The sequence below is a fragment of the Microtus pennsylvanicus genome, chromosome 9, assembly GCF_037038515.1.
Source record: "Microtus pennsylvanicus isolate mMicPen1 chromosome 9, mMicPen1.hap1, whole genome shotgun sequence".
In the NCBI taxonomy this organism is placed as follows: domain Eukaryota; kingdom Metazoa; phylum Chordata; class Mammalia; order Rodentia; family Cricetidae; genus Microtus; species Microtus pennsylvanicus.
The window spans coordinates 58,108,396-58,133,795 of record NC_134587.1 but is presented as its reverse complement, the minus strand read 5'-3'; the positions used below and the strand labels follow the sequence as shown (position 1 = coordinate 58,133,795).

Sequence of the window (25,400 nt, the reverse complement as noted above, 5' to 3'; positions counted from 1 at the left end):
TTCATGCAGAGACACTCAAAGGACGGAGAGTGACTGCTACTTCCGGGGTCAAGCGCATCTACAGAAACTCCTCAGTGTTCCAAACACAAAAGGAATCCCCCTCTTTCTGGATTCCATCGTGACACATTTTGCGTCTTCATTACCCTCACAGGACTGGACTATTTTTTCCAAATGTCTTACTGAATAACTTTGAAAGAGGTGAAATAGGCGGTTTGTTGAAAACATGTGGCTTAAGGGTATTTTCAAAAAGCAAAAAGTAGGTGCGGCTAGAAAGGCAATAGCAAAGAAGAGAAAGATTTTTCAAGACAGGGTTTACACTGTAGCTTTGGGGCCTGTCCTGGAACTAGCTATTATAGATCAGTCTGGCCTCGAACTCACAGAGATCTGTCTTCCTCTGCCTTCCAAGTGCTAAGATTAAAGGTATGCACCACCATCTCCCAGCCAAGAGAGAGATTTTAAACAAGGCATTTAACCGGAAGCAATGGTGTTTATAATGTTTGATGACCTGGTCTCCAAATACTACAGCGGTTGGGGGCAAAGACTACTTAGATAATATCACATGAACTGAAGTCTATGCTGATGCCCAGTGCAAAGAAAGGATGTGAACGCTCATTTATCCATTATCCCCTGAGCTCTTTTCTTTAGAGAAAAGAAAGAGGTTCTCCCCTCCCCCCACTTGACTTCAGCCCTAGGAAGTGATTTTTTTCCAAGCTGGCTTTTTTTTGTACTGTGTCTCCATCTACTGGCCATTCTGTGAAACTGCACACCAACGACGTTCTCACCAAGGTCGTGCTCCACTGACCTTGTTCCAGAAGCTGGAGGTCAGAGACAAAGGCTGAGTCAGCTTCGGTCAGCGCCGTGAACTGAACGTCTCCGAGGTGCAATATCGCCGCTAGGATAACAAACAGGTTCTCCACCTCCTAGGTGTTTACAGAGAACAGACAGAATTGCTCAGAGCCCATGAGCACTCCCGCAGTGGGCTCTCCACTCTTAAGACCCACAATGCTCCAGAGAAACGGCTGATGCGGGCTCAGAATCAAATCTCCACTCAATGTGCTTTGCCCTTAAATGGATGCTGCTGGTCTGATAGGAATCTGTGGGTTCTGGGTAATCATCATTCCAAAAAAAAAAAAAAAATTAGTGATCCTTGTCCAAGCAGTGACCGGAAACACCCCTGCTGTCCCAAGCTCCTCTTGCACAGGAGGTGTAGGAAGCAGGGGAGGAGGAACAGGACGCCTGGGACTGTACAGAGGAGTAAGTCCTGGCATAGGGGATTGTCATCTTCCCATCTTTAGAGCGAGAGGGCCTGGAGACATCCATCTCCAGTGATGCCCAGGGGGAGCATGCCACAATTACAGCAGGCCGCAGCATTTCCCTCTGAACTCTGCCCCTGCTTCTTAGATGGCGCAACACAAGCCCACCTCTTTAATAACGTGCATAAATCTCCCTTTAGTGTTCTGCAAGGTGGGCCCCTCTGGACATACAGGCAAGGAGGATCTGCGTGGCTCTCAGGGGCTTTATGATTCAGGGAGGGAGGCAGAGCTATGAAAATTCACTACAACCCACAGAGGACTGTGGCAGATTTGAATCAGGAAAATCTCCCTACGGGAGCCGGAGCCATGGGATCCTGCCTCTGCCTGTGGGAAGTTGTGGCCTAGCCAGCTTGCCTGCTGTTAGGAACAGGGTGCAGAGGTGAGCCAGTCTCTGAGACCCACAATCCTTTGCAGATTTTGTTCCATAGGCCTCACCTGCCCATACGCACTGTTCTTTGTCACAGCGGAGGCCACCACTCCAAAGTGGAGCGGTTTTTAGTCCTCATGCTGCTTGAAAGGCTTAGATAAAGGGATGGGCATCAGGTCTTCGCATCAGCAACGCTAGTCAGCAGGTGTATTTTGCTTGTCCTACCTTTGGGGAACAAGTGTGGAATTTCAAAGCTATGTTTCCAAGCGAATGGTATTTTGGTAAAATGGTCTCCTGTCCCTGTCTGTGTCCTGTTCCCTAGGGGGTCTAGAAGCTCCCCGTGGGGATGGGGGAATAAGAAAACAGACATCACAGAAGCCAGGGCAGATATAGAGCATGCAAGTGGGTGAAGCCAAGAAAAGAATAAAATGTAAACATTGGACAATTGGACCAAAAAGACCGAGACACCATCAGACTGCCTCTCATTCCTAGAACTCCAGGCGCTGAGAGGCACCGGGTCCTGCCAAGCACACTGTCTCCCTGATTCCCCTAAGGGACAGTCATCTGTCTGCTTTCCTGTATGCTTCCGCCTGCCCTTCTGCCCCTGCTAGCGAACCCTGTGGGCAAGGGCGACACGGCCTTCTGAAAAATCAAGGAGCTCGTACTTCAGACCACGTTTGGGTGCAAGAGCTGTGGGCAAGTCATGGTGCCTCATGACCTCTTGTTAATTGTTCCCGAGGACTTGGCCACCACCCCAAATACTTCCATATTGAGAGGGCAGAGGAGATCACACATCAGGAAAACGAAATGGTTCCCAAGAGCATCCTCCATGGGCTCAACCATTCATGTCTAATCTCAGAAACAGCCCTGTTCAGAGGAATACCCTCTAACAACAAGGCTATTTAAATTTAAATTAATATTTTAAGATGGGAAAAAATAATTCCCTCAGTCTCATTAGCCGCGTGCTAAGTGACCAGTATCCAGACAGAGCTAGCAGTCTGGCGTGGGCCACAGGCCTTCCCGTTGTCTTGGAAATTGCTGTGGCATCACGGTGGGCTAAAACTTTCCACACATTCTCTAGCTTCCCAGAGAAGATACGTGAGTGAGTTATGGTAGTTTGCAGGGGGACCATTTAACGGTACACAGTTTCTTCAGACTGGTCAGGTTCCTCACGAGTCAGCCAACATGGTGATGTGGTCTGTTTTAGATACATATGTGAAAGGGTTTTTCTATTTCTACTCCAGATGCGGGGCTGGGAGAGATGGCTCCATGGCTCGGAGTACTGAGTTCTCTTGCAGAGGACCTGGCTTTGGTTCCTAGCACCCACAAGGCAGCTTGGAACTGTATGTAGCTAATGTTCTAAGAGATCTAATGCCCTCTTCTGTCCTCCACGGGCACTGCATGCAAGCAAAACACCCACACACATAAAATTAAATTCAAAAAGGAAAGAAAAGGAACTAGCATTAACTTCTTGTTGCTGTGAGTTCTCTAGTATCTGCCTTCCTGGAGCCTGCTGCTCTTCTGTCCTTGTTTGTCTCCTATCCTGAATGAACAGGAGGTCCCAGGAAGCCAGATGGAGGCCTGTTCTCTGCTGGACACTGTCGGGGCTGGCAACAACCAATGGGCTCTATTGAGGCTCAGGAAATGGTTCGGGCTGAGCGAATCTTTACAAACTGGTGGACGCTGGCTTTCTGTGTGCAATCCCCAGTGAGGAGACTCACCAGGCTGCTGAAGCCAATCACATTCAGAGCATGTTTCAGAACCACAAGTCTCTCCTTGTTCAGGGAGCGCTCAGCTGTGGAGACATCTTCCTGCGAGCCTTGGTTCATATACCTGTGAAGATAAACATGACGTTATGGCTTGGAGCCAAATGGTAGCGGGGAAAGGTGACCTCATCCACACCTGGTGTCTGTTCTAATGGAAATCACCTGGACGCTGTGTCCCCAGGTGTTTACAAAGCTACACAGGAGCACATGATGTTTCAGGAAAGACAGTGATTCTTGTACCAGACCGTAATCCCACTGCTGGTGCGGGCTCACCTTACCTGAACCCTTTTTGGTGAGTGGAGACGGTCACCAACTGTGAACTTCATATAGGAAGTTGGCAGGTGCCAGAACTGGCAACGCAACTCCCATTTGCATGAAGGATGCTTAATGTATACTAATGTATTATCTCTGCTTGCCAGCAGCATTTAATTTTAAGGTTGCTGATTAATTTCCTTTGCTTGACAAACACAGAGGCATCGATTGCCAAAGGCAGGCAAATCAAAGAAGCTGAGGACTCAAAAGACAAAGGCCTCCTCCAGGAAACTCGACAGGAACAAATTAGGTACCTGGGTCAGAGACAAGAGGAGAGCTCCTCCAACCCAGCACGGAGTCAGAGCAACTGACCTGAGCTGTGGGCATAAGATGCTCCTAAGTGAAGCCAGCAGGCACCAGGAGGAAAAGCCACGGAGGAGTAAGGCTCCATTCTGAGAACCGGCGCATAAGTGAGAACAGGCCTAGTTTGCAATGCCCATGTCCCGAGAACACGCAGTGGCACACATGAAGTCACACAAGGTTAGTCACACATGGTATGCACCGGTACACGGGTCAGCAGAATGAGAGCCCAGAGTGAGAAAAGCAAAGGTTGCCAGGGAAGGAGGAAGAGCTAGGGCTGAGTGCCTTGTGAAAGAGTTCTAGTTATGTTTGGCAAGTGACAAAAACTCTTGGGGGAGGGGGCTAGAAGCAGAAGAGAGGTGTCAGGTCAGGTGTTCAAGAGTGACCTGAACCTCCAGAGGAAGACCCCCCTGCAAAGAGATAAAGTGACTAAGGCAGGCAGCATCCAGACAGCTGTCAGGGGAGGCCAAGGCAGGGGAAGGGCAGGGTCAGAGTAGGTAGACTGAGTGGGCAGGGGAGGGGCTGAGGTAGAGGGGGTAGACTGGATTGGGCAGGGGAGGGGCTGGGGTATAGGGGTAAACTGAGCTGGGCAGGGGAGGGGCTGGAGTAGAGGGGTAGACTGGGCTGGGCAGGGGAGGGGCTGGAGTAGAGGGGTACACTGGGCTGGGCAGGGGAGGGGCTGGGGTAGAGGGATAGACTGGGCTGGGCAGGGGAGGGGCTGGGGTAGAGGGATAGACTGGGCTGGGCAGGGGAGGGGCTGAGGTAGAGGGATAGACTGGGCTGGGCAGGGGAGGGGCTGGGGTAGAGGGGTAGACTGGGCTGGGTAAGGGATGCTTAGTAAGAGGAACAAGCACATTGTTTTGGACCTGGTCAGTGTCCTTGGAATGGTGAATTGACATCACCAGATATAATATCAAGGGGGTGGTATCTTTAGTGAGAAAGCCTCATGTTTGTATCAGTCATGTCAAATGTACACCAAACTGTTAAGGTTTAGGCCATAGACAAATAACAGCTTTAAGAATCTAGAACTCAAAAACAGCAAGACCTGGAAACCTTCCCTGTGCAGAACCCTGAAACCACTTGAGTAGACAAGTTCACAAAACAGGGCACTGTGGACAGATAAGATTATCTTTTCTCCATCGATTCTGCACATGAGAGAAAACATACAATTTCTGAAGGCACAAGGAAGATTACTGGGAAAATTATAAGAACATGAAGGAGTGAAAAAGCTTAGTGTGCAGCCTATACATGCATGAAGATGCCAGAAAGGGGCCTGGAAGGGAGAACGTTGTATGGGCAGATGGAGACACTAGGTATATAGATAGTCAGACGGATGACAGATAAGCAGAGATAACATGTATGAAAGTAGATGGATGGATAGATAGATAGATGATAGAAGATAGATAGATAGATAGATACAAGTATATTGGTAGATGGTAAAGGATAGATGATAGATAGATGATAGATAGATAGATAGATAGATAGATAGATAGATAGATGGACGATAGGCAGGTGCTGCTTCTCTCAAAGTGCCGGAGAATGTAACTTCAAGGCTATATACAATGATTAAAAACTTTGTTCATTTTAAAATTATTTGTTTGTGTGTGTTGGGGGTGTGTGACTTGAACATGTTGGGATCAGAGGACCACTTTCAGGAACCAGTCCTCTCCGTTGACCCTGTATCTTCTAAGGATGAAGCTCAGGTGGCCAGGCTTGGCAGCACCGCCACTGCTGAGTCATCTAGCCAGCCCTGGAAAAAGCTGCTTTGGCCTCCAGCAGACACAGCATTAAATCTAAATCTGCCTGCACAGTGAATCTCAAGAGACTTCCCGTGCTACCAGAAGGATCCACAGTGAGCATCTCTTCCTGGATCTGCTGTGTAGAAGGCAAATACTGAAGGCTCTGCCCCAGCCGGGGCCTCTCTCCCAGGACGGGAATCCAGGTTAGCCATGACAGGCTATGAATAACAAACACAAAAAGAATGCTCCGCAGAAAATGTCAGCCTAGAATTTCAATGTCCTGTGACCTTTCCGCGTGCCACATCTGTGCTCCAGGGATGTTTTATGCGTTGGCACAGTGGTGGGCTCACGCTCAACAGGCACGGTCCTTCAACACACATGAAATGACTCTCATTACCTGTACATGTACCCCTAGTACAGGAGAACAATTCCTCTTAACTGGATGTGTACCCTCGGTGTGCGTGGATGGCAGGGGATGTTCAAACATAGGCAATCCTACAAGCTAAAAACAAAGGCACGAAACCATTCTCTAAGTCCTAACTCACAGGAGCCAGTGTGCTCGCCTCTGCTTTTTACCAGCTCTGCACACACACAAGGACATGTTTTTCCCATCACTGGATAAGAAACATTTTCCGTGGTGACGTTTAATACAGGCACAAGGCCAGAAGGTGAAATCAGATGGTTGACCTTCACATGGACCGCAGTTTTAAGAATCTGAGAAGTTTCGCCCCATGCTCACCCCCCTCTCATCTCGATCCTTCCCTCACCTCCAATCTCTACCCTTTTCAAACTATCTAAAACACAGTAACCAACTCTCAGGTTCCCATGATGTAATATGATTACGGCTCTTTTAGTAACTACGTGTTTAGAACCATACATCTCCATTGCTGAAAATATTAACGTATCATCCACCTCTAATTGTTGGAAAGAGAACACCCTTCCACGGTCCCCAGAAGGAAAGAAAAAAAATCACCAAATGAATTGCATGTTTACTCTGACTCAGGATCCTGTAATATTTCCAGAATAGCTGATCCGTGATTTTCTGACCAATTAGAAAATTTCTTCAAATTGTCTGGTACAATTGGTTCCACGCTACCTCCATGTTGCACAATGTTAGAGTGGCCAGTTCCAGACAGGTCTCTTAAAGAAGGCACAGGGGATGAGGGATCTTGACTTGCCCCCAAGACCCAGGACATGGGTGTGGGGCTGAACCCAGGATGAACATTCTCCTAACCTCATGAGCAGTAGGGACCCATAGGAAGAACAGTCTTTGGTTCTCACGGAGTGACCCTGAGAGTTGCCACTGATTAAAGTGAAACAGAGTCTTCTCAGAATGTGAAGACTGGTATGGCCATGGTGATGGTGGGAGCAACTGAACAAAACCCATGGCTGTGGGATGACCATTCTTGGTGCTCAGCTTAGCTACATCTGGAATGAACTACAATCCACCTGAGAGATATTTTGCAAGATTTGAAGCAGGTGGATCCACGTCTAGTCCTAGTACTGACTCTTGAGATAGGAAGACACCCAGCTTCGATCCAGATCTCGAGGTGGGAAGACACACCTTTGATCTGGGCCACACCTTCTGCTGGCAGTCTGTGTAAGGACATGGAAGGAAGAAGCTTTTGCTCTTGCCTGCTTGCCTTTGCCTTGCTAGCACACCCTTCACTGTCAACAGAGCCAACTTCTTGCCCGCTTGCCCCTGCCTTGCTAGCACACCCTTCACTGGCAATAGAACCGACTTCTTTGGGATCCCAGCATATGCTGAAGGCCAGCAGAGACATCTGGCCTTGTGCACTGAGCACCTACTGGATCCTCGGACTTCCCACTTACAGCCATTGTCAGATTAGATGAATGCAGCCTGTAAATTACTCCAGTGAATCCCCTTTATATACAGGCTGCAATCCCGCTAGTCTCTCTCTCTCTCTCTCTCTCTCTCTCTCTCTCTCTCTCTCTCTCCCCCCACACACACACACACTGAATTTGATTAGGGCTACCCCTATGCACATGAATATGAGGTCATCCACTGGGCATGGGTGTCAACACTATTTTGTAAAATATCAATTCCCATTTAGGAGCAGTGCAAAAACAAGGATGTTGCTAAGCACACACATCCCCACCCACACACGCTTCCCTTCATGACCCTAACACACCTACCTGCACACATCTTGGCTCTGACCCTACTAGTCAGGAGAGGTAGGAAGGAGGAGATTTAGCCTGGGACCTCCTGTTCTGAGAAATGCCTTTTGGCTCTTGCTTCTCGGTGTTTTCATCAAATGTGTTTGCTTGACTTTTGCATGGGATTATTTATGAGCTATGTGTTTTCCACACAGATATATGTCCTCTGCAATAGCATGTAATGTTATGATAACCAATTTTAGAATAAAAACAGTGCCAAGGAAGCCACGAAACCCATAACAAAGCTATTTAGTTTTGTGTATTTTGTCCACCTATCTTTTGAATCACTCAGCTCTTCCTACCTACTTGTTTCATTTATACTAATTAAATAATCACAAACTAATGAAGGAAGCCCCACTAACAGATAAGACTCCCAATAATTTGTCCCCAGCCATACAGTGAGCTTTCAGGTGAGAAGTACTTTTACCTTGGGCCAGATTAGAGCAGAAGAGTGGAGGAGAGGAGGGAGGGGAGAGAGGGGAGGGGAGGGAGAGGAGAGAGGGGAGGGAGGGAGGGGAGAGAAAGGAGGGAGGGGAGAGAGGAGAGGGGAGAGGAGGGGAGCAGGCAATGTATGCTTGGAATTACAGCTTTTATAAAAGTCAAGGCTTCTCAGACATTATGATGAGTGAAGGCTGTAATGATGTGTCTCCGCTCTACAAGCACCATCCTAATGCCAGGATGCTCAAATGAAAAGTGACAGGAGCACAGGAGAGTGGGACACACGGGTGTACAAGATGTCTTCACATCAGCAACGGCCTCTAAAGACATCTCGTAGACCATGGATTCTGAAGCCCTCAAGACCAGTTGACACGGGCAGCTGTCAACTGTCAACCCAGGAAACAATCAGCACTAGTCCAATTTTACTCGTATCCAGGAAATGACCGGAAAGTAAACAAAATAAGCTTCCAGGCAAGCAGGGGTCTTCCGCGTTCACCATCACGCCACCCCCAGTGCCAGGCCTCTCATTTTTAGGAAGTCATTTGTAATCTTCTTTGTCAGCCACAGGCATTAAAATGTTAGCAAGATAATAAACGAGGGAAACTGTGATTAAACTCGGATGCCCATTAAATGTCAAAATCATCTCCAGTCTTCAAGTGGATGGTGCAATCTGTTTCCTTAGAAATAAATGTCAGCAGACTCTCGGTCCTGTGGATGTGTGATGTCTCCACGGTCCCCTCAGTGTCCCATCTCCTCTTTCATCTCATCATGATCTATAATGAAAGCGGTGGTTCTCATCCTGTGGGTCGTGACCCCTTTCCCAGGGGTCACATATCAGATATTTCACATATTAAAATTACAGTTGTGAAGGAGCAATGGAAATAATGTTATGGTTTGTGGGGTCATCACAACATGGGGAACTGTATTAAAGTGTCGCAGTGTTAGGGAGGCTGAGGACCAATGAGCTAGAGCACTGAACCAAACAGTGGTCATGGGACATCCATTTTCATAAATACAACTCATGCTAACAACTGAACAAGAAGTCTAGGGTTCAAATCTAGGTGAAAAGGTCCCATTCTGCTTCCTTTTCTTCCCAGACACCAAAAGGCAATGTCCTTAGGAAGTCGGGCTTAGGAGCAAGCTGGATGAAAGTCAGGCATGGCGGCACATGCCTTTTATCTAAGCACTCATCAGTGGGGGCAGGTGGATCTCTGAGTCTGAGGCCAGCCCGCTCTGCAGAGAGAGCCAGGGAGACTCTGCCCTGGGAAAAGGAGGGGTGGACAATGGCTGAGCATTCCTGTTATCTGTTCAAAGCAAGAGATCCGGATGTGGTGTTGGAGAGGGGGGACATCAAGGAAACCAAGCATGGTGGACAGCTGCCATGGTGAGGCTGACCCCATGCCTACCCTGTTAGAATTATCCTGGCTCAGAACTCCTGCCAGCAGATTTGCTGGCACCCATTATTCCTACTACCTTAAATGTCCTCCACCATTGCAACTTTTCTCTAGATGGGGCATCTCCTTGCTCGCACGAAAACTCCACTCCATGTCGTGAACCACACATTGAACCACATGAAACACAATCCACCTGAAGAAATAAGACGGCGCAGAGCATTAAAGTGCTGATCCGGGGCTGTGGGAATGCTGGGAGATGACTCAGTTGGTAAAATACTTGCTAGTCCATCATGAGGACCTGAGTTAGGATCAAATCCAGATGTGGAAGCCTCGACCTGCAACTCTAATATCAGGGAGGCAAAGATAGGAGGATTCCTGCAGCTCACTGGTTGGCCAGCTCAATGGCTGAGTTCCAGGATCAGGGAGAGACCCTGACTCATCAAAAGAAAAACAAAGGTGGGAGGCAATAAAAAACAATATTTGACACGGCCTGCTGTCTCTTTGCATGTGTGCACAGACGAGGAAACACAGGCACGGGTGTAGGCCATTCATACATGTACACAAAATGCTGCCGATGCTACACTAGCAGGACCCTGCTTCATCTGAACCAGGACAGGATGCTGAGTCAGGCCTCATGACGGGCAATGATGCTATTTTTCATTTTGTTTGCACTATAAGGATCCATGCTGCCCTGACAGGCTTGTCATAGACAGCTGTCCAAGGTGCCATTCCAACTTTGACCACTGATCCAGCCTGGAAATGCAGTATTTACAATGGCACCATGCATACCTGGGAAAGGCTTTCATGCTGTTACCTTTGCATCGGGACATCTGTCTTTCCACACCGAGTGGGCACATCATCTCATGAATTCACCAACCCACAGATGCTGAATGTTGGTCAACCATGCTTCCTAGACCAGTGAACACAGAGGAAAGCAGGGCATCCCACTCCATCACTAAATAATACGGGGACCTTAAGACAAAATGAGGGATGGTAGAATTTTCTAGACTACAGGTAAGGTTAGCAGTCTGTGATTCTCAAAGGATCAGGAGAAGGTCTTCATACAGAAACTGAAAACGGAAAGTTCAGGTGAGACACCATCCAGTGCCCTTGAGATGCACTTCTGATTAAAAATGATGATGTTTCAGTTAAGACAGCAGAAATTATGTTTCTATATGGACTAAGAGCTGTGATTCCTGGGGACCCAAGGTGAATGAGGTGCATAACTGCCCACACATAGCAAGCAGGGAAGCCGGAAAGAAGAGTCAAGACAGATTGTCTGCAAGAAGCATAGAATACATAGAGTGTGTACTACAGAGACTTGTGTGTTAAGTATGGGATAGCGATGATTAAGTCTTGGAGGACACAGTAACATTTAAAGTATATTCTTGGTTTACCTAGACTCTGATATGCTGGGACACTTTCAGATGGGACCAGAGTAAGCAAAAGCTAAGTGCATTTCGGCCAGGATGGGTGAGAGATTCTCAGGCCTGCACACGTGCTGTCTAGGCAGCCCATTCCCAGAGGCTTTGTGAGCTTGGGATTCTTCAACACTGAAAATAAAAACAAAAACAAAACAACCAACCAAATTTTAAAAAAATCTTTTTAAGGGAGGTGAATTTAGAGTCACGCAAGTGTTTTGAGCTAAGTATTCCTTGTAATAATTGTATTACACAAGCTGGAGTAAAAATAGCCAGCTAATGGAATTACCACTTGAAACGATAAATGAAGGATTGCAAAGTAGATCTCTAGTCAGAAGAGTTCAGCGGTTTGCCTGATAAGCAGGCTGTGGAAGGCAGACCTGGGCTTCCACAGGCTCTGGGCGAGCGCTGGGCTGTGCTGACTACAAATTCACAATGGGCTATATTTGTGCCAAGGAATTCACAAAAAAAAAATGACTCATTGTATAACAGTAAAACTAAATTGGTTTCTATGTATTTAATAAAATTCAGTCAATTGAACAAAACAAAATCAGTTTGCTTTGAATTAAAGAGGATACATTTGCTGTAACCAAAGCAACACCATATGGCATGTAAATTTTAAGATAATTTGAACTTCATAGTTACACACCACCAGAGACAGGGTGTGTCCCTCAACTGCAGCCGTGCCTAGAGAAGACTCTACAAGGGAACACACTAAGACCTGTGTCTACTTCCGGGTTCTGACTGAGGCTCTTTGTGGTGTTGGGCCACATCAAGAGGCCATGTCTGTTATAGAGGCAGGGTAGGACCGGGAGCTGGAGAGAGGGCTGAATGTCATTGTGAGTCCATCCCAGGCTTCTTCGCACATCTCTGACCATGACCTCTCCACTAGCAAGGATTCAGACTCTACAGTCTACAGACTCCACCCGGTCGGCCTTGTCAGTGCTCTCCTCCCTAGAAACCACGCCTGCCAAGACTTGTGCAGCTAAAGTCCACACTACATAACAGAACTTCATGTGGGGGAGCCCAAAGTTGGGTAGAATATCCTACAAATGAGCCCCCTTAGGAAGAGTAGTTAGAAGTGGTCTACTATGTGGTGTGGGCTGAGATTCCTGAACTGCATCATGGGAAACGGGGCTCACTCTGAGGGCTTTCTCTGTGACGCTGGGTCCTGGCACTCCCCCTCCTCAGCCACGGAACACCTTCCGTGCTGTTTGCTGTGCTCATCTCTAGGGAGAAGAACAGACATACACCTTGTTTCAGAAAAGGGGAGATGGCCAGGTGTAGAGAGTCAGACATGAGCGCTCACTGTAGCTGTGCTGTCACAGCTTAAAGTGCGAGCTTCTTACTCTGTTTTCTCATTCCTGAGCAACCTCCTCATCTAATTAACGTTAAAGCTTCTCCGTTCCCTTGCCTTCTTCAGCGTCACTTTCACCTCTCAGTCACCTGGTGCCTTCCCCGCCGCTGCCTGCAGTGCTCACACCCTGTTTTTAATTGACTGTTCAAACTCACAAGCGAGCAGCAATTTCATGGCTAGAGTACACAGTGAAAACACGGGCATTCTTTTACTGAGCTGACAGGAGACAGCTAGGAGGCCGTAACAAGGGGGCGAAAGGACAGTTAAGAAACATACCCAAGTCATGATTGCACACAGTTCTGTTTACCACGGAATGTTTGAGCAGGTGAGCCATCACAGCGTGCTTGGGACAAAGCAGTCTGGCCTGGGTGTGACACGCAGATGTTACGCAAATCACACATGGGATGGGTCAGCTGGGGCAGGTGATGGAACTGTGGGCGGTGCCACCTAGAGCCTTCTGTAAACATCGTAAGCGTGTTATTTCCCTTGAACATGCCAGGTTAATCTATTCACAAACTGAAGGTCTCCGCCTCAGGCACTTCCAGGGATGCCTCGCAGAGGTGTAGAGACACAGCGAAAATTTGACAAACATGGTGGTGGAGTGAAATGTAGTGAGGTCCGTGCCTTGGGCTGACACGGGACACTTACCTGCAGCGTACGTCCCTGTTACTAATGATCGAGTGCACACAGAGACTCCCAGATATTCCATCAGTCTTAACAGGCAAGTTAGAACAACCCAAGACCATTACCCACTTAGAATGTATAATTAAGAAGAGAATCTGTTCATTTCTTTCACCAGGAAGGGCATTACCCCAGAATGCCTTGTTTTTCAGCTCAGAGACACTATGGGCCAGCTCACCTGTGACTATGGCTTTTAGAGAGGGGGCAGGAGTCGATGGACGTGAGGGATTACTTCGTGTCCAACGAGGCCCCGCCTATTCCCGAGTGAGCACAGGCTCTTCTTATTCTGCTCCCTGTATCCAAAGGTTCTGCCTCGAACGGCCGTGTGGGGTAAGGAGCATGCCACTAGCCTAGAGATGCATCAGGATCCCAGCCAAGGGTGCTGGGGTCTCAGTGCTCTGGGAAAGCCCTGCCGTGATACCCAGGCAGGTGGCAGAGATGGCTACATCGACATCCGCCCCCAGAGGAGTCAAGACTGAAGTGGCATGCTAGTGATTCTAAGCCAAGGGTTGGCATGAAAGGGTCTGGAGGGCTGACCGACCAATGGAAAACTCTGGAGCCCTCACCCTTTGCATAGGCCATGCAGGTCCCAGCTAAGTACTTAGGAATATCATATCTTGGCTCCACTTCAGGTTGCTGTCCGTCACTGAGGGGCAGGCAAGGCAGGAACTGAAGTAGCTAGTTGCAACACACCCACAGTTAAGAGTAGAGAGAATGAATCCATACATGCTAGGGCTCAGCTCACACTCTACAATCACACAGTCCGGGATCACCAGCCTTGGGAATGGTGCTGCCCATAGTGACCTGGGTCTTCCAACGCTGCCACAGACATGCCCACAAGCCAGTCTCATTCACTATCACATTGAGACTTCCTTTCCAGTTGATTCTAAATTGCGGCAAGTTAAAAATGAAAACCAACCATCATACCATGTCACACCCTAAGTGACAGGTTACATACAGAACAACCTCTTTGAGCAACCAGTGGCAAAGATACCAAGCAACCATAGTGTTTCACATAAGATGGCAGGCCATAGACTATACAAAAACCATGTTTTAGACTCCGGTAGAAGTAAAATGGACTGGGGATAGAAGAAAGGGGACAAGGAGCAATATTTGAGAGAAAAGCAGACTTTTCTCAGAGGTGGAAGTCACTGAGATGAATATTCAGGACATGAATCAAGCATCAACTCAGGGAGGGATGAGCCACGGGGTAGGACTATGGAAATTTCCCAGAGGGAAGTACAGCATGAACAGAGGTAAAAACATCAAAGATAATTCAGGGAGGAGACAGAGAACGAAAGAGTATGGCATCGTCTTGAGGGTGCCGGGGACGAGGGAGAAGCCCAAGGCAAAGCCCACATCTTCCAGATTTGGTTAAACTGGGTGCACCTGGGGAGGGGCTGCTTCCAACGGCATCTGCTTTTAAAACTCCAGGCCCCGGTGGTAAGCTAGACATTGACATATGCATGCAGAACTGTGTGGCACTGATGGCGGAGCTAGGTCAGGGTTCTGAATCTTATGTGTGATGCCGGGAGGAGCCAAGCAGACCACACATGGCCACGGTGAATGTCTCGGTGCATGCTGGCACACTGTACCTCTATGTTCAGAAGGTGAAGGAGCAGCAGTGACAGACACGTCAGGGGTGGCCACAGAGAGCAGCAGGCACACAGCTAGGCTCAGACAAAGACAAGGGGAAGGTGTTCTGCTCATTCACCAAACAAGGCTAGAGAGTTAAAAGGTGAGGGGCAGCTATTACATGGCTGCTATGGCTGGCCAGCGGGGGACCAGCTTGAAGAGGGACAGACAGAGATGCCAACGGGCACCTCTATTTAGAGAGTCCCAAATGCCTAAAGCACTGGCTTCGAGCTTTGCTATCCTGGCAACTTGGAAACTGAGTCCCACGGGTGTACAGTTTACAAGAGAGGGCGATGAGGACGCTGCTCCAGACGGAGGCTGCTCTGCAGAGGGAGCCCCGACTCCCCAGGGTGACTACACAATGTAGGCTTTATCCTTCAGCGTGGAAAAAAACCCTCGCAGGAAGAGACCATACCGTGCAGAAGGCACCACTCAGTCCTGTCTGAGGACAGCTTTAGGAACTGCCACGCTTGTTCTTCTGTGTGGCTACGTGAACCCATGAGTCTCCAGAGTGGGGCTTCTTATCCTTTTTATTCATTACCCCCTCAGCCAGGAACCTTTGGTGCAACCCTGAGTATTTACAGAGGTATACAAGCAAGTATACAAAACAAGCATTTTATCATAAATCATCTCTTTGGTATGAATTTAATCATTGATTAAAATGAGAAGGAAATATATACACCAATGAGATCGCTTCTTTATTTTTACATAAAACCCATCAGAACTCCCCAGGACCCTCTGCACATCTTGAGTGTGGTAAACCTCTGGCCCAGTTGGAACAGGCACACCTCCTACCCGAGCCAATGCCCTGTGTAAACAATACGATTATTGATTGCATTAAAATAAATCCCAAACCGTGGGGGTGAGTGCAGAGGCTTGTGATAGCCTGTGAGACTCCGTGAGCTTCCTGTGGCCTGGAAATCTCAATAGCCAAAGAAAAGCCACTGTCACAACCAGGTAAACATTTGACAGATGACACCCATGCCTGTGTGACAGTTATCTACTTAGGTCCCGCAGCCCGGACAACCTACCGGCTGGGGGAGATCTTGCAGAGAGCAGATTATGTAAACACACAGTCATGCACATGGACGCCCACTGATGAGTTTAACAGAAGCAACAGCGAGACTGAAAAGAGCAGGTATGGCAAAATGCTCCACCTGAATCCCGCAATTGCCAGCCCTGAGGGAAAGCATACAGGAAAGGCTGTGGGCACCGCACCTCGGCCAAGGTGCCTGGCATATTTGGAGAGACACAGGAGGGAGGCTTGCAGAGGCAGGGAGGCCTGTGTGGACTGTGGGTTCAGGTTCCTCTCACCTGCCAGCCTCACTGTGGGGTAGCACCACCCAGCCAAGGAGACCCCAGGGCCTTGCACTATCCACCCACTACCTGCAACTCTGCAGAGGTCTTTTCCTAGCAGCTCGACTGCCAGCCACTGCTGTCACCTAGCCAGCTGTCTCCCTGCAGATTCCGATGTCTTTATAGCTTCCTGAGGTCTATGTTCCACTTTAATCTCTTCACTGTGTTCCCGAGCCGCCCTGCTTCTCTGAATGGGGCATTCCCACCAGGGCACTAAGGTTGGCAAAGGTGGGTTTTCTGAGAGGGGCAGGCCGACCAGGGCACTAAGGTAATATTTGTCTCCACTGTTGCAGGCGTCACCTTCTGTATGAGTGGTCCTCATGCCTGGTGCTGCTTCCAAGCGTGGCTGTCACAATTGGAAGGCAGTTTTCTAGGACTGAGTGGGTTTACCTTCTTAGCAAACCATTGATCTGAACAAAATCCACCCCCACTAAAGCTGCCACAGGTCAGTAGCTGGAGGGGCCTCCCTCAGAGCCACAAAACCTGGCCATCTTCCTGTGTTGATGAGAATCATTCCCTCCCCCCCACATACACACAATTCCTCCCTGCTGCCTCCACAACTTTTCTCTTCCGATTTTATGAGTTCTATGTGTTTAGAGCCCACTGAGTTCACTGTGGTGGCTGAGTGACATGTCCCCACAGTCTTGGGCACTTGAGCACTTGGTCCCCAGGTGCTGTTTCAGCGCACAGTTGGGGCCGGAGCTGAGGTTTCTCAAAGAGTGCTCTCTTTTCTGGGCTTGTAGTTTAAGACAGGGACCCTCAGCTTGCTTTGCTGGTTCGCAGCCACCGTGCCTGCCTATTGCCATGCTCCCAAGTCATGATGGCGAGGGACTCTTATCCCTCAGGAATCACAAGCTGAAATAAACCCTTCTAGAAGATACTTTGGTGGTGGTGTTTTATCACTATGTTTGTATATGCGCAAGGATAGGAACACCCCCTGGAACATAGGTAGCCTCTCATGGATTGTATCCTTGAACAAAACTGACCCTCCCTCCTCCAGCGGCCACCAGCTGCCAGTAGCTCCTCAGTTAGGGATGGGACTTCATAACCCTTTCCATCCTCTCTGTAGGGATTTTGCCTGGCTCCATCCTCCTCTTTCAGTTCTTAGGCATAGTTACATTGTTGCCTTAGGTCATGGAGGCACCGCACTGAATGTGACAGAAAAGTAACACTCAGAGTTCTGTGCTTCTGGTGGGTGAGTGTTTGTAAGTTCTCACACTCCCTGTGTGCCACCAAGCATGCCGAGTGGCATTTGTCTGCAGCTTAGGAGAGCTGGCCTCCTGCCGGATACATCTGGAATAGATGTGTGCTGAGCCTATGCCAACGCAATCTGAACCACAGTGGGTTTGTTAATTTCAGTCTCAAGACCCCAGGTCCAGCCACAGACTGACAAGGCGAAAGCTGTAGCTGCTGACTTTGAAGTAGGTGACTTTAGTTTTACATGCACACGTGTAAACACACCAACCTGGTCCCAGGACGCTATAGAACCCAAGCCTATGACGCACATGTTCTGTGTGAGCCCGAGGGATCCTCTAAAACACAAAGTACTAAGACCCCCTCCCCGCTTCCAGCTGAGCTGACAAACTCCTCCTCATTGCAATTAAACAAATCAGACTTAAGGAAAATCTTCATTTTTTTTTCTCTACACTGGCTGACACAGGAAGACAATATATTTTAAACCCCTCAGACAAAGTTTGACCCCAGGGAATGTGAGCAGACATTCTTACATAAGTGTGTAATTCCTATCTACTTTCATTTTGTTGTTGCTATTCTGCTGAATGCGATATTGCTCGTGTGGCCTGATGGGAATGGACCAGGGACCAGCAGCAGGTCCAGAGGGACTTGCTGGGGGTTCTGACCCAGCCCCCTGTGGGCGCCGGCCTTTCCACTTCCTCTCAACAGCTTCTCCACGTTGATTGTCATCAAAAGATACACTTGGACTTTAGTAACTCAAGTATTGTCATTCATCAGCTTGATAGGGACATTCAGAGCTCTGACCCTAGATTCAGTCCTGGGCCTATCCCTGCATAGGATCACAGTGGGGCAGCCACACAGAAGTGTGGAAGGAACGTACTGGAATCCAATCCCTCTGTATATCTGAAAATTCTAACTGTTAATTTATAATCTTTTCCTAAAAATATTGTCTCCAAGCAGGGCAGTGGTGGCGCTTTAATCCCAGCACTTGGGAGGAAGAGGCAAGAGGGTGGGTCTCCACAGAGAGACCCTGTCCCTAGAAAGCAAATACACACACATACACACACAAGCTATGAACACAAACCTGTGAAATTTCAGTGGGGCCATCCAGCAGCCATGCCCTCGCCCTTCTCAATTGCCCAAATCTCTATCTATGTACCCAGTGACAATGACCAATGGAGCAAACTGAATGTCCATTCTATCTGTGTCCCTCTGTTATCCCATAATTTGTAGACAATGATATAGATCTGTACTTCTAAGAAATAAGGAGAGAGAGCGCGCAGAGATTGAGAGATGAGGACAGGAGGAAGCAGGAGCCTCCTGTTGAGAGGCACATCGGATCTGCTGAGCTCCATCCACCAGCCAGGGCCGTGCCGGGGTCCTGTGAAGTCACAGGCATCTTGAGCATAGTGAGAAAGCTAGTCCCGACCCTGGTGGAACCCACACCACACTGCTACCTCAGCCCTCTGCTTCACTGCTAAGGCAAAGCTCATTCTGGAATCCACATTTTAAAAGGGTTTTAAAGTGGCGTTTTTATCCCTGGTAGATTTGGGGCAGTATCCTCTAATCCCAGAGTTTAATCCTCAGTAGAAGGGCAGGAGCGTTCCCAGACAGACCCACAAAGTCTAAGCCACCTGGGTCTCACGTCAGTTTACAGGGTGCTGATGAGCAAGTTGGGGCTGGGCCTAAATTTTCATCGCCACATAAGTCATAAGTAAATGTTTGGTTTTCAGAAATTCTGGATTTGGGGGCAATGAGTAAGTAGTTGAGACAGATCCCCATGTACTCAAAATTCGCAGCTAATGCATGCCAAGCCCAGTGAGTTCACTGATGGGGAAAGCAAGATTAGTATTGAGCCATGTTCTGACCCAAGAATGACTTTCTCTTTCCATGACTGGAACACGCATGCGTAACAGGATTCAGCGGGCTTATCTTTCTCACTTAGTAAAGTATCAGCTTCAGTAACATAGAGCCAGCGGTGGAGGGACCTGGAGGATAGGCCAACAGTCCTCTCTCAGAGACCCGCAGCCTGGCCTTTGTGGACATGCATATGATGTTTTGATCAAACCGACCGTATGGTTTCTTCTCTACTCCCCCAACACTTTTCTCTCTCAGCTTCAAGCACTCTGTTTTGTTGAAACCCACTGAGTTCACTATTTTTATACAAATGTGCTTTAAGTAAGAATGATAAAATCAGACGGAAGTATGCTTATATGCTAAGCACATGTGTCATTTCTCCAGTTCTGATTAAATATGATTTTTCCCGGAAATCTCACCAGGAATTCCATTTTTGCTAATAAGACATATGTCTGACCCCCTTGCATGATCCCTTTGACCCCAGTTTATTATGTGAGTTCACCCTCAAATCTGAACAATGTTTACCGCTGTCAAAACGCCATGGTGGGAGAAGAAGAGTTAAGAAGTTGATTCTCTTCCCATGGTTGAACAAAGCGCCTGAGATGGTGTGGAGTATTACCACCTGGAGTCATGCAGCAGACTCTGATGCGAATAATTGAGAACTGGGGAGCCTGGCATGCCCATAGCAGCTTCGCCCTGCTGGCTGGCTGACTCGGCATCCAGGGTGATTCCAGTCACTGAGAGCGCCCCGTAGGAAGCCCTCCATCAAAGGTGGCTCATATTATCTCAACAGCATCTGCTGTTGGCGGCAGAGCCAAGAGCACGGGATCGCTGCCTCCATATGCAATGTGCTCATCCATGTACAGCTTATGCAGAAATCTCACTGTGTGAGACACGTTCACGTAATACATGCAAGGACACTTGTTCAGAATTCCCATACATTGACATTGCGGGTGGCGTGTCTCACAAAGCCTTCTGATACAACCTCCAGAATAATATTTAAGTAAAAAGCTACAACACAAAGCTGTAATGGGAATGGCGCGGCTTTCAGGCATAGGTCTCACAGACCATCAGTTTTCCCTTCCCTAAAACTGCGACTGAACAGAAGTTTGTGAGCCAGGAGATCATGGAGCATCACCTTTAAATGACACTGAAGTTTTTCTTTACCTGACACACGCAAAAAAAAAAAATCCGTGAAATGCCTTCAGATTCGGCTCAGCACCCCTGATAACCACTCAGCAGAGAGCACATTCTCCTGGGAGTTAATTGCTCAGCTCTCTCTCCAGTGACAGGTGTCTGCAGCCACCTCAAGTTCAAACCTCAGTGACTCAGCTCTCTTTCTCTCAGAGGAGGTGAGGACCGGGGCACCTGCTTTCTCCATCAAATGATTGTTCCTCAGCACAGCTCCCAGTGTGGCCTTGGCAGCGTTAGGAAGCAACCCACAATCCTCCCCGTGATCAGTCAGCGGGGAGGGAGGTCAAAAGTCTCTTCCTCAGGGTTAAAAGCCTAACTTTCCTGGGGCTAAACCCACGAGCAATTTAAAGTAGTTAAAGACAAGCAATTACTGCATACAGCTGCTTTCATTAGTTTTCATCATTTTAATCTGCATGAGTCTAACTTATATTTATCTCTCAGATATGACATAGTATGTACAAAAAGAAAAAGAGGAGATACTACTTAAATAAGAGATAGCGGCCAAGAAAAGAAAAGCACAGAAGAAACTGTAAACAAAAAAAGAATGAAGTTTTTGTTTGCTGTTGGTTGGCTGTTCTGGCTGTGGAGAGTGCGCCCTCTTGTGGGATTCTTGGTGCATGTATTCTTTCTAACCTCAGTCCCATGAGCCGGCATTCTAGATAGAGATACTCCACAAGTGTGGCTTCTAATAATAACACACATGGAGCCAGGATTAGACCTCAACCCAAATTCAAACATCCAAGGCATATAAAATTCTTCCAGGTGCTTGTAAGTGCTGCTTTGATGCCCTAGAAGGATGGGTGCCTTCTCCTGCCCCAAGTGAGCTCTGCAGTGTGCTGTGTTCTCAGGAGCTGCAGTTAGTGAGCGTGCTGTGTTCTTGGGAACCTTCCTGGGCTGCACGCAGAGATGTGTGTACGGGGATTTCACTACTGGCACGGGGTCTCTACATATTTGTGTGGGGCTTAGGAAACTTCACCACCTAAGCACAGCTGAAGTTAAAGGTGCACCTGCTGCCGGGATCTGAAGACACTGTCCGCCCTCTGAAGTAGTTTCGGAAGGCATGCTATGTGCAAGAGTCCTGCATGTCCTGAAGTGATGCATGTACCTTTTGTTGCTTCCCATAGGGAATGAGCTGCAGAGTAGGAGGAAGAGATAGGGCAGGTTGCAGGCTGCAGGCTGTGAGAGTCTGTAGTGGTTAAGACTCAGTGTACTTCATCAGCACCTCGTGTGTGTGTGTGTGTGTGTGTGTGTGTGTGTGTGTGTGTGTGTGTGACAGAGAGAGAGAGAGAGAGAGAGAGAGAGAGAGAGAGAGAGAGAGAGAGAGAGAGAGAATTCAGATGTGCCTTGCTCAATGTAAGACAGGTCAGTAAGTTCTGCAGACTACAGGGTAAGGACACTTCCCAGCAGGACATCCTTTTCTGATAGACCATTGCTAAGGAGTGGACTCCTAAAGGAAGCTTCCAGACATGAAAGGTCTGGTTTATCGGCATTTAGAAAGTTAGTGATCCAATCCAGATCTGACTGGATACTGACCAACATCCAAACAGTGTGGGGTCTGATTGTCACAAGGAATGAGCCGAGATTAGACCCCACCCCAAATTAAAACATCAAAGGAATATAAAATTCTTCCAGCACCGCCAATATTGCTAGTCAGAAAACCCAGTTTTGCTAGTATGGCAAACTCAGCAAGACCCACAGAAGTCTCGAAGGTACTGTAATCGGCGCGAGATCTATCCAGCTGGTAAATGGCGTGTTTTCTTGTTAAATGCTATAAATTCCAGGTGAGCGACCCTCGTGCACAGCCTCCCACTGATATCTTTATGTAACTGGAGCAGCCGTGGGTATTTTTTATTGAAAATGGTGTTGAGCACCTATTAGCTATTCATAATGCATATTAATAAGACACCTGATTTGTTCCAGGGCACTGAACATCCTGCTGGGGTTCCTCACAGAGACAGCCGCCTGGGCACTGCAGCCCCGCTTCACAGAGACACGTTTCTGCTGCGGCCTGTCCACGAAGCCAGCGTCACCCTCCCTCCCTCCCTGAACTCTAACCACATGCCTTGGTCTTCCTGCTTTTCCTCAACCCCACCCCTTCCTCTCTAAGCTCCCAACATTTCTCAATTGTCCAGGATACTGTCCCCAAGTCCCTGAATGGGCTCCTTAGGACTATGTCCAGCAGTATCCCCCCGATTCACCCTCTGAAACTGTCATCAGCTACCACCTGGCTCCCTGATCTCATTTATTTATCGTCACTTCACTCTGGTGACTATGCACTCACTCATCACGGGCTTCTCCACAGGCACACAGCAGACTGCGCCCGAGAATTCAGCACAATGAAGCAGGGATGAGCTGTAGATTCCGTGTCCCAGCAGTGTCTGTTCTGGGTAGCATTCACCCCTTATCCCTTCAAATTCTCATCCAAACCCTAACCCGGCCAAATGCTGTGTGGGGCTCAGGCTGGAGGCTGGCAGGACGGTGTGCACAGAACACTGTTCCTCAGGTGAGCATCTTGGTGACCCCACATGTTCATTATGGTCATCAATGGCCCCATGTTTTAAGAAAAGCTTTTGCCTTCCATGAAGAGCATCTGCCCTTGGTTGAGAGGTGTGATCCCTCTCTTTGTTACATAATCTCATCTGCTACGAATGAATGCTGGTTGTTCACACTGTTATTCACGCCAACCCTTCAGAAGATGAGAGATGAGACAATGTGCCCCAAACAGCCGTATGCATTGGGATGTTTACAGACATGCTAGGTTTTTGTCTTCTTCTCTGAGACATAGCAACAGAAAATAAAAGTTCATGCCAGCAAGGGAAACCTCCCCAGCACTCAGCACACCATCAGAGCCCGGCTATCTAGACAGCGTGGCCCTAACAGTAGTCCGCTGTCTCCCTTTAGCCCCCCTTCCACCTCCGAAAAACATACGAAGGCGAGTTAAGAACACCAAGGATGTGCTCAAAAATTTCAGGAAAAACGTGGGAAAATCCTTGACCACTCACCGGTGTGCACAGAAGTTACCAAGGTGAAGCCCGCATTTTTCTTCAGTGGATAACCCGTCCATCAGCCAGGAGAAAATCAGAAAGCTGCCCTGACCAGGAGGCTGCGACACAAGTCTGGACTTCTCCAGCATATATGTGGAAATCCTGGCTGGTTAGGAGAAGAGAAGGGATTCTGTTAAATGGCATTTTAGTTCAATTTCCATAAATTTACATGTTAATTAATTACAGGCCATGACAACAAAGCTTCTTTTCCATACAAACATTCAAAACAATACAAAGAGACTTTGCTTTCTACAGCATCTTAGGTCTCCAGAGATGCTAAATCCCAAGGTGCCAAGAGCTCAGAGTCCCCAACCCCTGCTGCCACAGTCAGCTCTGTCCCTGTTAACAGCTGCTATGAGATGTATATGGTAAAGTCTGAGGACCCTGTACTGGCCCGTGCTCATCAGTGAAGTTTATATTTTATATGAGAGTTGACTCTCTGTCCAACAGTCCTTTAGAGAAACCTGTCACGGCGTGGAGGAACCACCCTTGTGCTAACACACACACACACACATGCACACGCATGCACATGCATGAAGGATTTATTAGAATGACTTTTAGGCCTGGTCCTGCTAGCCCAGCAAAGGCCGTCTACCAATGGAAGGGCCAAGAATCCAGTAGCTGTTCAGTGTAGCAGGCCAGGTGTCTCAGCTCTTTTTCCAGATACAGCAGAATCCCAAAGAGTAGGCTCTAAAGCCAATGATTGAATGAACTTGCTAGCAATAGCAAACAGGCATAATGTGAGCTTCCTCCTCCCATGTCCTTTATAAGGGCTGCCAGCAGAAGGTGTGACCCAGATTAAAGGTGGGTCTTCCCACCTCAAATGATTTACATAAGAAAAATTCCTCACAAGTATACCCAGCCATTTATGTGTTAATCCTAGCTGTAGTCAAGTTGATAACCAAGAATAGCCATCATACCCTCAGTAGGTTGTGTGTGTGTGTGTGTGTGTGTGTGTGTGTACACACATGTATGCATATCTTCAAGGATTTAAGCAGAGAAAAATTTGAAGTTGAGATCTTATCATTTTTATTCATTTTTTTAAACAAAAAATGTGACAAATGTTTTGCCTTAAAAGTCTGATGTAAGTTACCCCCCAGGAGAGTAAGTGCCCCTGACTGCACAGGTGTATAGTGGAGCTCCACCCTGGCCTCGTTCACTGTCTTCTGTGCCAGATGACAGGTGAGAAGCGAAGGCTGAGAGATCTGGAGCCTCTGGCCTTGGCCTGGGCTGATGCAGACACACTTCCACCAACAAAGACACCAGCTTCAGTCGAAGCAGTGTTCAGTACTGATCGAGCGCCAAGTCACGAGTGCCAGGAAAATCCCTCATCTGAATTCCTGAGCAGAGTAATTATTTATCACGCTAGTTAGCATATCTCCAGCAGTGGATAAAATTGCTCGGGGTTAACGGGTTCTGATCCACACAATTGGAAGAACATGTCGCTTTGAAGGGAAGCTACAGGCAAACTCAAGCATGGGCTGACACCATCTCAAACAGAGAAGATGCTGCGGTGTCTGGGGTGCAACGCTGAGGTCAGGGAGGCATGGGGCTCCAGAATGACAGGTTCCAGCACTTACTGCGGCCCCCAATGGACTCCCCTCAGCTGCCACCCCGATCTCAACACTGGAGCAGTTTTTAAATTGGGAACAGTCTCGGTCAGAAAAGCAGGTGTCACACTCCACTGCTACTCCATGCCAACCAATGATTCCGGCCACGTCTCTAGACATCTACATATAAATCTCTCTCTCAAGAAGTTTTACTCCATGGATGCATGTTGTTTTTGTTTGTACCCAATGCCACAGGTAACTGTAGAATTTCACAAAGCCATATTAAAGGAAGTATATGGAATGA

General features: G+C 48.1%; 1 protein-coding gene across 2 annotated transcripts in view; it reads right to left on the bottom strand.

Moving 5' to 3' along the window:
- Window positions 1–25,400, bottom strand: part of Myo16 (myosin XVI) — a 418,849-nt gene that overhangs the window by 186,878 nt on the left and 206,571 nt on the right. For both annotated transcript variants that reach the window (XM_075986134.1, XM_075986133.1), the window contains exons 16-18: window positions 23,505–23,652; window positions 3,402–3,513; window positions 803–920 (exon numbers count right to left, since the gene is read on the bottom strand). In XM_075986134.1, coding sequence (XP_075842249.1) covers window positions 803–920; window positions 3,402–3,513; window positions 23,505–23,652 — 378 coding nt within the window. The remainder of the gene's footprint in view (window positions 1–802; window positions 921–3,401; window positions 3,514–23,504; window positions 23,653–25,400) is intronic.